Source organism: Urocitellus parryii, chromosome 7 (assembly GCF_045843805.1).
Source record: "Urocitellus parryii isolate mUroPar1 chromosome 7, mUroPar1.hap1, whole genome shotgun sequence".
Lineage (NCBI taxonomy): Eukaryota > Metazoa > Chordata > Mammalia > Rodentia > Sciuridae > Urocitellus > Urocitellus parryii.
Genome location: NC_135537.1, coordinates 128,924,964 through 128,938,239, shown reverse-complemented (window position 1 = coordinate 128,938,239; position 13,276 = coordinate 128,924,964). Strand labels below are relative to the sequence as shown.

The 13,276-nt window shown below is 38.4% G+C and overlaps 1 protein-coding gene across 4 annotated transcripts in view; it reads left to right on the top strand.

Annotated features, from left to right (window-relative positions):
* Ndel1 (nudE neurodevelopment protein 1 like 1) overlaps positions 1–13,276 on the top strand; it is a 61,574-nt gene that overhangs the window by 18,785 nt on the left and 29,513 nt on the right. For 2 of the 4 annotated variants that reach the window (XR_003300933.2, XM_026390476.2), the window contains exons 7-9: positions 2,044–2,135; positions 7,001–7,152; positions 10,178–10,212. Coding sequence is in view for 3 of the 4 variants with exons in the window: in XM_026390476.2 (XP_026246261.2) it covers positions 2,044–2,135; positions 7,001–7,152; positions 10,178–10,212 (279 nt within the window). In the remaining variant the exon portion in view is untranslated. The remainder of the gene's footprint in view (positions 1–2,043; positions 2,136–7,000; positions 7,153–10,177; positions 10,213–13,276) is intronic. The other 2 variants (XM_077801416.1, XM_026390475.2) reach the window with 1 other exon arrangement.

The following is a 13,276-nucleotide window of genomic DNA, read 5'->3' as shown; positions in this document are numbered from 1 at the left end:
TTTTAATTTATACTGATTGAAGGGCTGGGGATATAGCTCAGTTGATAGAATACTTGCCTTGCATATATAAGGCCCTGGGTTCGATCCCCAGCACCACAAAAAAAAAAAAAAAAAAAAAAAAAAAAGTGCACAAAACTGATTGAAATGAAATTAAATATAAAGTAAGTTTATCAGTTGTACTAACCACATTTCAATTAATCAAATTGTCTTAGGCTTATTATGAGACGAAAGTAGGTAAAGCAAGTGAAAATGCTATGTAGTCATATAGCACTAGTTATTAATTATAGTAGAATGTTCTGAGTTTGCTGCTGAATATACAGCAGACACTGTAGTTTATAGCTGTCATCAGAAGCTCTCACTGTCAGATACTTTACAATTATCGAACTCTGAGAATTAACAAAGTTTTGCTTTTATGCTGTTAATTAGAATCATACAGATAAGTTCTGAAAATTCTTTGGTTGTTTACCAATCAGAATAGTTGAAAGCCTAGATTGGGTGAGACCAAAGACAGTGCACATTCTTTTATAGCCCGTTAGAGTTTTTATTAAGGAGTAAACAGGACACAGGGCCTGCCTTGGCACAGAATTAGATATAAACCCTAAGGCAGGGTTGACAAATAGATACAATTTTATTTTTTTAAAAATTTTAAAAAATATTTAACTACAGAGAGCTAGGGTTGTAGCCCAGTGGTAGAGTGCTAGCCTAGCAAATGTGAGGCATTGGGTTCGATCCTCAGCATCACATAAAAATAAATAAATAAAATAAAGGTATTGTGTCCATCTACAACTCAGTTTTTTTTAAATTTATAAAAAATATGGGGCTGGGGATGTGGCTCAAGCGGTAGCACGCTCGCTTGCCATGCGTGCGACCCGGGTTCGATCCTCAGCACCACATACCAACAAAGATGTTGTGTCCGCTGAGAACCAAAAAAAAAAAAATAAATAAATATTAAAAATTCTCTCTCTCTCTCTCTTTCTCTCTCTCCTCTCTCACTCTCTCTTTTAAAAAAAAAGAATTGTAAAGAAAAAAGAAATTTAAAAAAAAATTTATAAAAAATATTTAATTACAGAGTATGATGGTTGTTATTTTTTATTGGTTCTTTTTATAGATACATTTGTATATTGGAACCTTCTAATAAAAGTTCTAACAGGATCTTTAAAATTGAGAAGTTGAAGTTCGTTATTTTAGAATAGTAGATGTGTAAGAATGGTCAAGAAAAGTTTGAAATAGGCTAATAACAAGAAGGGGCTTTGCCTTCTTAGATAGCAAAAATAGATTTTAACACTATATTAATTAAATTACTTCTATATGGTACTCCATTAACACATTTTTATCAGTTAAAATGAAAAGAGTAATACTTCTCATGGCATAGACTTAAATAATTCAGTGAAACTGAAATATATATAAATAGTTAGGAATTCAATCTATAGTCCTATTTCAGATGTGAGGTCTTACCTAAATGGTATTAGGACAATTGGCTATCCATTTGGAGGAAAAACATTTAGATATCTATATTATCTCTCTCTCTCTCTTTTTTTTTTTTTTTTGGTGGTGCTCAGATTGAACCCAGGGCCTTGTGTATGTGAAGCAAGCACTATAGCAACTGAGCTATATCCCCAGCTCCCTCTACATTATGTCTCAGGCAACCATAAATTATAGGTGCTTTGAATGATCTAGGTTCCTCCTGCCCGCTGTGCTGGAGATTAAAACTCAGGGCCTTATGTATGCTACAATACTCTCCACTGAACCATCCCCCTAACCTTCAAATGATCTAAATGTTAAAAAAAGATTTAGAAAACTACTGAGGGAAAATATGGGGAATATTTTTTAGATCACTGAGATGGGGAAGCCAAAGGTTTCTCCTGTCCCTGGCCAAAATAAAGTTTAAAAGATAAATGTTACACTCAGAGATACATGTACATAAGAGAAAGGGTTAGTTTGAAATAGTATATTGATTTTCTTTGGAGCCTGTACTCTGTTGTTGCAACAACAAAACCCAAATGTAAAGGGAATTGCTAATGTCATCACTCTCTTTTTCTTTAGCTATACCAAATGGTTTTGGAACCAGTCCACTAACTCCTTCTGCTAGGATATCAGCACTAAACATCGTGGGGGATCTCTTACGGAAAGTAGGGGTAAGCATTTAATTATTTTATCACTAGGTGTTGTCATTGTGCGGTAGGATTGAGTTGTTTCTTAATTGGAAGTGAAGGAGGAATAAAAGGATACTTTGCGTGTGGTAAAAAATCTGTAACAATAAAGTTGAGAAGCAAAGGCATCCAGTGACTAGTACTAGAGACCAGTGCTGGGCTTTTGGTGCCTCTGCAGAAGGGCCTGAGCTTTGAGGTTACCACTGGGTGATCTTCGAGTTCCCTACTGCTGTGTTTATAGCATGACATCTCTGTCTCTGTTTAAGATACTTACTGTGAAGCCTCTAAGTGTCTTTGACCACCTTCTAATCCCTGTCTTCCATTTTCCTGGTCATTCCCTCATTTATTTTGTGGGATGACATTTGGCTTGTGGCATTATTACTCTTTGTTTCTATCTTATTGCTCTTGGGACCACCTTAACTTTAGTCCATTCTCTTTAGCTCTAACCTTGTGTTCCATAACAGTTTGGTTTTTGAAATATTAAACTAGTTTTTCTGCTTAATCAGTTGTCTGTGTTTTGAGGCATTCTTGCTATGATGCTCAGGCTTTAAATTCCAGGGCTCAAATGATCCTCTGCTTCAGCCTCCCCAGTAGCTGGGACTACGGGTGTGTGCTGGCATGTCTAGCTTCTTATTCATTTTTTAAATTTTTATTCTGTTTAATGCCTACCATTTGACTTTACCAGGAGTACGGATTTGTTTATGTATTGTTGTATTTGCCTTTATCAGCCATCTCTTGCTTTCCTTTTCTTTCTACTCCTCTGTTATGACACAGTTCACTTATTCTGTGGCTGTTGACTTCTTGTTCTCTTTGATCATAAAGGGCTGCAATCTGGAACAACTAAACAGTTGGATTACTGGAAACAGTTAAAGGACCATGTGGATTGATGTCATTACTATAACATTCCGATTTCTAGCATTAGCTTTCTTTTTCATTTCTCTCAGTGACTTTTATCACTTATTTTCAGTAACCAACTCTTAAAACTTCAACCATCCACACCACCCCTTCACTTATTTTTGTGTAAAAAATTTTCTGGAAAAATTAGAAATTGCATTATACTTTAAAGAAGAAATAGGAGGCCAACACACAATGTCCAATGTTTGCCTTTTTTGACTCAAAAAATGAATAATTTTCAAACTGTCTGATTTTCTCTCATTTTAAAGTTATTACAATAAAGAGTAATGTGCATGAATCATTCATGTAATACATAGATTAATCTTTTAAAAAAAGTTCTTTTTAGTTACAGATGGACACAATACCTTTATTTTATTTCTTTATTTCAATGTGGTGGTGAGGATCAAACCCATTGCCTCATCTGTGCTAGGCAAGTATTCTACCACTAAGCTACAATCCCAGCCCTAGATTAATCTTTCTTCATTTCAAAGATGCCAAGATGACCATGTTTTAACTCTACTTTTCATAAGAGTTGTGTACACCCTTATAGCTTAAAATGATTTGTTTGTCTTCATCTTGATTTAATCACCTTGAAACAACAACAACAAAATAATTTAACCTCAACCTCCCATTTCATTTTTATTTTTTGTTCATCTATTATTATATAACTCTCTCTCTTTTTTTTGAGGGGGGGGATTGAACTCAGGGGGCACTTGGCCACTGAGCCATATCCCCAGCCCTATTTTGTATTTTATTTAGAGACAGGGTCTCACTGAGTTGCTTGGTGCCTTGCCTTTGCTGAGGCTGACTTTGAACTTGAGATCCTCCTGTCTCAGTCTCCCAGGCTGCTGGGATTACAGGTGTGTGCCCACCATACCCAGTTTTTTTTTTTCAATATGGTGCTGGGGATCAAACCCAGGGTGTCATACATAGTAAACACATGCTGTACTACTGAGGTACATCCTCAACCCTAAATAACTTTTTAAGCCTCTGTTTCGGAATTACTAGACTCTATCTCAACTCCCTAATCTCTCCTCCTGTCCCTTCCTGCTCCACTTCCCCTTCTTGAGCTCTCTCTTGGTTCTGAAAATTAAAAAGTAGTCAAGTAGACTTTACATTCTGATGCCCATGTATGACATTTACTGCATAATCATAGAGGAGGAGTTGGGCCCCTGGTATTTTGCCACTCAACAGATGTTTCAAACATTTTGTTTATTGTTTACTCAAAATCATAGCATATTTGTATCTTAGCTGACTTGTATGCCAAGTTTTCTTTTCCTAGCACTTAGAATTACCTTTCTTCTTTGTGGTTGAAGAAACATGCTTTCTTTGTGATATCTCTGTATCTTCCAGCTTCTCATTCACACTCTGCTGAATGCCTTGATGTTCTTCTAGTGCTGTTGTGCCACTGTCATCCTAGACTTTGTCTCCATCATACTCTTGGTTGGTTCTACCTGCCACTTGAATTAATTTTCTTTGTTCCTTTTTTGATTTACTTTTATGTAATTTATTCAGAAGTGGTTAATTTTCTTTGTTCCTTTTTTGATTTGCTTTTATGTAATTTATTCAGAAGTGGTTAATTTTCTTTGTTCCTTTTTTGTTTTGCTTTCATATAATTTATTCAGAAGTGGTGATGAAAGTTTAATTTGGAGTCTTTACATGGTTTACCCATTTAGTCAACAGTCTGTCTTCTAAGTTATCACTAAAACTTTTGGTGTGCAGTTATCCACCAGTCCCTGTGTGCTTTCATGCATATTTCATTTGTGCTGTCCCCACTCTTATAGGCTAACACTCCATTCCTGTTATCCACTATCTCTTCATAGAGAAAATCAAGGCCATCTGATTTAAACTTACTTAATTTCTGTTATTTCCCTCCTGTCATTACCTCTGTAGCCATTCTTCCTTTTTGTCTCAGAGGTAAAAGTGTCAGATTGCTGCCAGTGGCTAGTATTATCCATCTGTTCTTTGGATTCCATTCTTTTCAACCTTTTTAATCTTTACTTCTCCATATGTAATATTTGTATATTCAGTGATATGTATTATACACATACTATAATCTTTATGTGTAATGTTTATGTATCACATATTACTTTTTTTGGTGCTAGCAGTTGAACCCAGGGCCTTGTGTATGCTAAGCACATACCCTACCATTGACCTTCACTCTCAGCCCCTTACATAATTTATTTTTTTAATCTTTAAAAGCAAAAATAAAGCAGCTCTTCATTCTTTTTACACTGCATGTCTCTTTAGCCATCACCCTTCTCTCTTCACTTCACAGCCAAGACTTTTGAAAGCCTGTCTATGTTTATTGTTAGCATTTTGACCACGCACGAACTCCCTAGACATTCTGGTCTGGGCTCTGTTCCCTGCTCAATCCACTAAACCTGCACACTGGTGATCTCAGTGCTGTCAAGCCAGTGTGTGCTGTTCTAATTTTGTTTGAAACAGTCAATGCTGACCTGCTTTTTTTTCTCCCTGAAATGTCCTCTTTCCTCTGCTTCCCTGACATTTTTAATGGCTGCTCACACCTTTTTGCCCAGTTTTCTTAGTCATCTTGTTGGGTCTTTGCCTGCCCTTTCTGGTTCTGCTAAGAGTTCCATCCTTGATTTTCTGATTTTATAATTCACAACCATGAATTTATTCATCGCTGGGTGTGGATGATATCTGAATCTTAGCCTCTAGATTATCCTTTTCCCTTGAAAAGACCCCAGTGCTTGCGCTTGTGTGTGTCACTGATGCCTCAAACAAAATTTGTGCCTTCCATGTGGCAGATGCTCAGAAAATAATTTGAATGAATAGACAAGTGTGTTCACTGAATATAGGGAATTCATGACTTTCAGTGTCTACTGTGGATGTGTATATTTACAAGTCAGTAAATGATTTTCACTCAGCTTATCTTATAATGTCATTACCTCTCTTCTCCTTTCTGTCATTATTTTACTAGCTCATTATACTTTTTGTCATAGGAAGGAGGGAGGAGAAAAAAAATTTCAGGAAGTTTTTACTGCTGTTTTCTAAGCAGTCTTATTGAAATTTTAGGAGTAGGATATCCAAGTGGATTCTCAAAGTGAAGTATATGTTATCTTCGGATTTAATTTATCTGTGCATTTCTATTCTTTTAGTGTCATGGATGACAGGAATGGACTATATATTTTGTCCCTTTTGTTTTGGCCATGGATTGTATTTTCCTTTTTGGGGAGTGGTATTTGATTTGTCAGAGTGTTGATGGGAAGGAGGAAGTTGGTGATATCTGCATATGTGGAAATAGATGAGAAACTTTAATTCTCGTCATGTAGTTTGTTAGTTGGTAGAGCCTGACACTTGCTAGGTGTTATGACAGGTACAAAGTAAAAATACTCAATTTAGAAATAAATGCTAAAGGGCCAGTATTATTTTCAGGTGACTTATTAAATTATAGACAAAGAGTATCAGTTAAACATTGTGCTCTCAGAAATAAAATGACTTTTAATTTCCTCTGAGGTTGTTGTAAATGCTTTTGTATCCATTCTGATGCATTGGAAAAACTAGTCAGAAGAACCTATACAAAGAATTGGCTGCATTAAAAACATTCTCAAGTTATGTTTTTGGATTCTTTATAGTGCTTGCTCCCAACACACACACGTCTCACTCCAACCAATACAGATAATGGATGGGGTCAAGAGACCTGGGATCTGTCTGTACCTACTGTGCCACATTTTTCTTAGTTGTCAGGTGGGAATTGTGTCTGTATCCCTCAATAAGACTGACAGGAATAAATACTCTGCGCTCTTTAGAAATAAAGTCCATATAGGTGTTTCCTCTTTCTATTAGAAAGGTGATCGGTCATGGCTTAACTAACCCACCATTATCAACCAGGAGGGCAAAGGCTGAAGCTTGAAATAGATATAGTTTGAAATGCAAAATTTTCTCTACATCTCCTGTTTTGACAACCAAATCATTCTTTCTTCCTTTCATAGGCTTTAGAATCCAAATTAGCAGCTTGCAGGAATTTTGCAAAGGACCAAGCATCACGAAAATCCTATATTTCAGGGAATGTGAACTGTGGAGTGATGAATAGCAATGGCACAAAGTTCTCTCGATCAGGGCACACGTCTTTCTTTGACAAAGGGTAAGTCCTGGATTTTTTAAGTGATCAGTTTTGGAGTAGTAATGTTTCAGAAAAAGTCAACAGATTATGAGTCTTGAGAACATACACTCAGTTTGATAAACCCAAAACCAATTCTCATTCAAATCCTGGAAGACAGAAATCTGTTGTCGTCTTCTGGTCTCTGTGGAGTCTGTGCCTCTGGTGCCTGGAGTGTGCAGCTTCTGTTCTGGGAGCAGACCCTTGAAGGCAGCAGTGCTGGGCTTGGGTGATTCTGTAGGGCTAGCTGTGGTCCCAGTTCTCCACGTTTTATGGCCTATGATTCACTCGGTGAATCTTTTTAAAGGATAGAAATGAATATATTCAAAATTCTTGAGAAAATCCCTTATCTGAAAATTTTAGAAAAATATAAAATCCAGAATTATTAGATACTGGATCAAATTCATTTTAGGAGATACAACTTCTGTATAAAGTGGAGACCTTTTTTGGGAGGATTTTAAAAAAAATTGTCATAAGATTGAAGGCAGAGGTATATTCTTAATAAAATAATGCAGTTGGTATATAAGTTTGTGAACTTAAAAGTGCTATTTTCTGCTATACTATTTTTTTTGCATTCCTTAGAGTTATTCTTAGGCATGTAAAATCATTTTTATGCATCTGCTGTAAGCTTTTTGCAACACACAGGATTGTACTTTAAATGTTGCTCTGTATCATTTTTATCATGACTTACATTGCCTGTATCTTTCCATATCATTACATATTGTTCTACCTGATTTTTTAAAAAACATTGCATGACTATCCTTCTGTTAGGGCATGCCTTAATATGGGAAACTAGTTAGGGCCTGTGGCCTAGGAATGCTGACCATGTTACTTTAGGTAGCTGTTACTGTAACAAGCCGCTGAGATACCCATGATCCCTTACCATTGTCTCTGCTTTGAGTCCTGAAGACAGTTCTTCCTTGTTTTTTTTTGTGTGGAAGAAATGCAGGCACAACTCTAGAAATTTTCACAATTTCTTAAAGAGCTTATGTTTTCTGCTATCCTCAATAATTACAGAATGTTTACAGAGGACCAGTTTGATACACAATCTATTTTTAAAAGGATCTTATTTTTCATCCTTACTGTCCATAGTAGTGTTGTTTTGTCTCTGTGCCTTAAGAGAATTCTGCCCTGAAGTATGTACATTTCTTAGATATTCTTTTAAAAATACATTGAAAAATATCAATATATAAATCAGAACTCTGTTCTAACTCTTGTAGTTTCTTTGGTGGGGTAAGTATAAAATTAATTTTCCTTAGGTTTAGGAGTTTCAGGAAAACTTGGGGAGTTAACCCGGTGTTTATACTATAATGAATGATACATGGAATATTTATTTATTTATTTCACATGAGAGTAACCATTTCCCTCAATTTATAAGGAGAAAGTTTAAGGGAAGTCTTCAAGAGCATTGGAAATAAGATCTAATTATTTTCTCCTGCAACTTCTAATTACCTCCAGTAGAGTAGTTGTTAATCTCTGTCTGGAAGCATATATTTTGATGGGCCTCAGGTATCTTGTGACATGAGAACAGGAAAGACCCAGAACTGGATTGGCTGGACGGGTGCTTTTGTGTGTGGAGTGCCTCAGGATGGTCACAACAGGGAGGGAGGGATAACACGATCTGTTCAGGCTCATTGCTCCTGCCTTTCATTTGCCTCTGGTCATAGAGGAGCGATTATCCAGAGACGAACCTATTCTTGGGGAAATGTAGGGGATCCAAAGTAGGCTGAAAGCTGGAGTGGCCTTGGGCTCTCTGCTGGAGCCCCCCGCTCCTAGGAAGCAGGCTAGATGCAATGTAGGTATTGTTTCCCAGACTGAGCTGGGAAAGGTGTTTCCCAATAGAACTAGTTCCAGGTGGTACTTGGTTTTGGTTTTAAATTATATGAATTTCATATTGTATTATTTCTACCAAAAGAGAAATATGCTTTTGAGGGCTGGCCCTTATTCAATCAAGTGTTGGGATTAGTTGACAAATGGATTGTATATGTACACTGCAATACTAACTGACTGTTGCTTGAGTGATCTGTGGGTTTGCTGTGTTTTCACTTCATTAATGCTCTGCTTTGGCCATATCCCCAGCCTTTTTTTGTGTTTTTTTTAGAGACAGGGTCTCACTGAATTGCTTAGGCCCTTGTTAAGTTGCTGAGGCTGGCTTTGAACTCACAGTCCTCCTGCCTCAGCCTCAGCCTCAGGCTGCCTACCTTTTTATCTCCAATCTTTCTTCTGCTGACCTTATGGACACACAAAAACCAAGATGGCATGTACCTGCTGCAAAAGGAAAGGAGGGAAATATCTCAATTCCCAGATCCATTAGTAAATCTGGCAGAGTGGAAAAAAAAGGGAAATTAATCTTTATAGAAGTGTAGAAGTATGGTTTATAGTTTCATCATCTTGAACAGGCTCCTTTTTAAAAAAGCTCTAGGCTCCAGAATTTGCCTGCCCTACTCCTTGCCCCTGAGGAGGCTGTAGTGATCATTGTAGCTCACCAGTTATCCTTGAGACCTGTAGGAGGGTTTTTTGGGGGAGGAGTTATTTGTAAGTTTGTGTGGCAGGGTGATTAGGTTCACCCCACCTTCTCATCCCTTGTAGCAGATGCAATGAGCCTTACCACATGAAACTATCTATGAACTGGGTACATTGTATTTTGTAAACCCTGGTTGAGGATTTTTTGGAATCAAGATTTTACCTAGTCTGGGATCTCTCTGCCAGTTCTTCAAATGCAGGCTGCTCTGCCCTCTTGTGCTGGTTCTTCCCACCCCCACCTTAAAGTCCTTCATGTCCCCATCTAAAAGGATACAAATTTTGTATGTGATATAGTAAGTTGAATTTGCTCCAAAACTTTTTTCTCCATAAATTTGATACAGTTTCCTATATATCACTTACTCTATTTTTGCAAACCAGTCTCTTTTCTTTTTGGCTTCATGTAGGTGGACATAGACTAATTTTAGGGCACAATGTGAAAATAGTATTTGTATTACTATTTAATGTTTTTTCCTTTTTTTTTTATTAGGCAAGAAAAAGTCATATTTCCCACGTTGTTCATGGGTAACTGAATTTGTTTGCTGTGCTCTTTCCCTATTTCTTAATCATGGTGTGTGGTAGAAGACACATTAACAAACTGGTTTTACTAACTGCATGGGGCTGATTCAGCTCTAACCAACTTACAGCCCATGAGAGAGCTTTCAAGATCCTATTTTACTTGACTAAATACCATTGCTCCATTATTACTATCTCAGCCATATGAAATAAAACTTCAGTAGATTGGCATGGTGGCCTATCACACTGGACTTTCTTCAGAGGGATAGAGCTCCTCCTGTTCTCCAGTTGCTTTTCTTAAATCAGGCATCAGTAATTATGAACTCCTTTGCCTGTGTGCTTGCTTTTGTGTTCCCAGATTAAAATAGAATGGCAGATGGGATGCGTGTATAAGATCTGCCTTAGTTTCAAAATTGCATTTCAGTTTGCACAATGCGGGTGAAGAATTGGAGCTGCTCGGAGCTTCAGTTTATCCATTGAAATAGGGTGACTCAGGCCCTTGAGTGTGCTTCCTGCTTTTCTGAATTAGCTCAGACTTCTCAGGTGTGTTGACCTCCTTCTTTGGCAGATTTAAGAGTTTCCCTCCTTTATCTCTGTTTTTAGATTTATTCTAAACATGCATTAGCTCATTTCCCCTTTTTACTACTATGTTGCCATTTTACAACTGATTGTAGCACCTTTTCTTAGTCTCAGTTTTTCAGACTCCTTAACTAGATGCTGTGTAAAATTATAAATTTCATAGGTTGGGAACCTTTTCTTTTTGGTACTGGGGATTGAATCCAAGGACACTGCACCAATGAGCTACATCCCCAGGCTCCTTTTTATTTTGAGACAGGGTCTTGCTGAGTTGCTAAGGGTCTTGCTAAAGTTACCATGGCTGGCGTCTTACTTGTGATCCTCTTGCCTCAGCCTCCCCAGTCACTGGAATTATAGGTATGAGCCACTGTGCCCAACCTGGATAGTTGATTCTCAGATCTGTCTTTCCATCCCTGCCTGTTCTTTTGAGTGCTGTGTGGTCCACTGGGACATTTCCCTTTGACTCTTGCTGTTTCTGATGCATATGGAGGTGATTTTTCTCTTGGGATCCTTTCTCCTTTGTAGTTCCCCAGAGGGACCTCACCTGACTGAAAATCCTACCTATAGGATCAGTGTTCTTCCTCTGGTTCTAATTTCCCATTTTTTCCCCAAATATGTTTATCAGTGTATTATAGTTGTCCATTTTGATGGGATTTGTTGTTACTTCCAACTTCTTGACTCAGAAGAGAGATGCTGAGACCCGGCAGATTGTCCTCTTCTCTGTACTCTACCCACCTTCAAGTCAAGAGTTCTACTTGGAGAAGTTACTTACCTAGTTCCAGTTTGCCCTTTTATCCTGGATTGTACTGCTTATTTTTCCCCCTAGAGTTTTTGTCCACTGGGAGCACCAAAGTGACTGCTTGCTGATGACTGTTGAGTGGCTTCTGACCAGAGGAGGCTGGTAAGGGCTAGTGCCCTGGGCATGTGGAGGCAGGTTGTGGCCCAGCTTCCCCACAACTCACTGGGTGAGCTTGAGTTCATGATTATACCTTCTGTTTGGTTTCCTTAGCTCTATAAAATGGAGATAAACTTGATATTTCTTTAAAAGTCCATCTAACATGAAACTGCTGGAAACCTACCTCCCAACCTGCAAGGACCCACTCTCGTGGTTGCTGCTTTTGTATGTCCTATAGACCAGGTGCCAGATTCTTCTTGGCAACCCACAGTGTTCCCTCTCTGCTGAGATTTGGTGGCTATCTGTAGTAAAGCTGGCCCATCACAGTGATTTGTGATGCCAGGAAACTAAGTCACATGTTGGAAGCTGAGGCCTTTTGTCTTGTTCTTCTTGAGGTTTCTAGGAGGAGCCAGGAATCGGGGATACTGAGACTAACCAGACAAATGACAGATGGCCTTATTAGATGACTGTTACAACGACATAGGATGTGGCCCCCAGCCTCAGTAACAACATAGGCATGTAATCTTGGGAGAATGAGGAAAGATGATTTAAAGTTTCTAAGTGATGAAGCTCAAAAATCAGACTTCCCTTATCCCAAAAAGAAAAGGGAAAATTCAGGCTGTCTATCACTGAAGTAGAACATTATACAACAGAGTGAAGTCACATTCATCGGAGCTTCCCATCCATTGTTCTTAGTTTCTTTTGTGTGTGGCTTGATTTCAGATTCCAAATGTGTTTGATTTTTTTTGGGGGGGGGAGGGGTACTGAGGATTGAACTCAGAGGCACTCAACCATTGAGCCACATCCTCAGCCCTATTTTATATTTTATTTAGAGACAGGGTCTCACTGAGTTGTTTAGCACCTTGCCATTGCTGAGGCTGGCTTTGAACTTTCGATCCTCCTTCCTCAGCCTTCCAAGCCACTGGGATTATAGGCATGTGCTTGCTGGGTTGTGTTTTTCTTGAGGTACAAACTCTGATTCTTCAGAGTAGTCACAGGTTCTTTGTCAAGTCTCTATATGCCTGTTTCTCTGAGATTATAGTTGCTTCTTCAGAGGATGAAAAACTGTAGTCTATGGGAGGAATTTGTAACACCTCCCACCCCTTCCTTCTCTCTCCAGCTCCCTGGGTCAGCTCCTGGACCCATTCTATAAGCAAGTGGAGGGTAGTGGTAGGCAGGTGAGGCACAGTGCAGCCCCTTGCAGTTGGCTGTCTCCCTGCAGTTGCTAGTGGGACAGATTCTCTTTGGAAGTTTTTCAGGACAGAAAAGGCTGAAGTAACCTCCTGAGAGAGGTTTTAGGCCCCTCCCTCCATTCCTTCCTTACTGCTTCCTGTGGCTGTGCTGCCAGGTGGTGGGGCTGGGGGCTCTTGACCTTGCTGGGTGTGGGGGCTGGTGCTTGTCGGGGGCTGGGGTCCTTGTATGAGTCTGCAAAGAAAAGCCTACCCAATTGACTTTGCTTGCTAAACAATTTTTAAGAAGTTATTTTTTTTCTGTCTTATTATTTATAAGAGATTTGGAGAATAATTAAGTATAAAGTAGTAAACAAAATTTACTTAGTATTCAGAGGGAAGAAAGGTAATGATTGTTAAATTCTACTTCTGT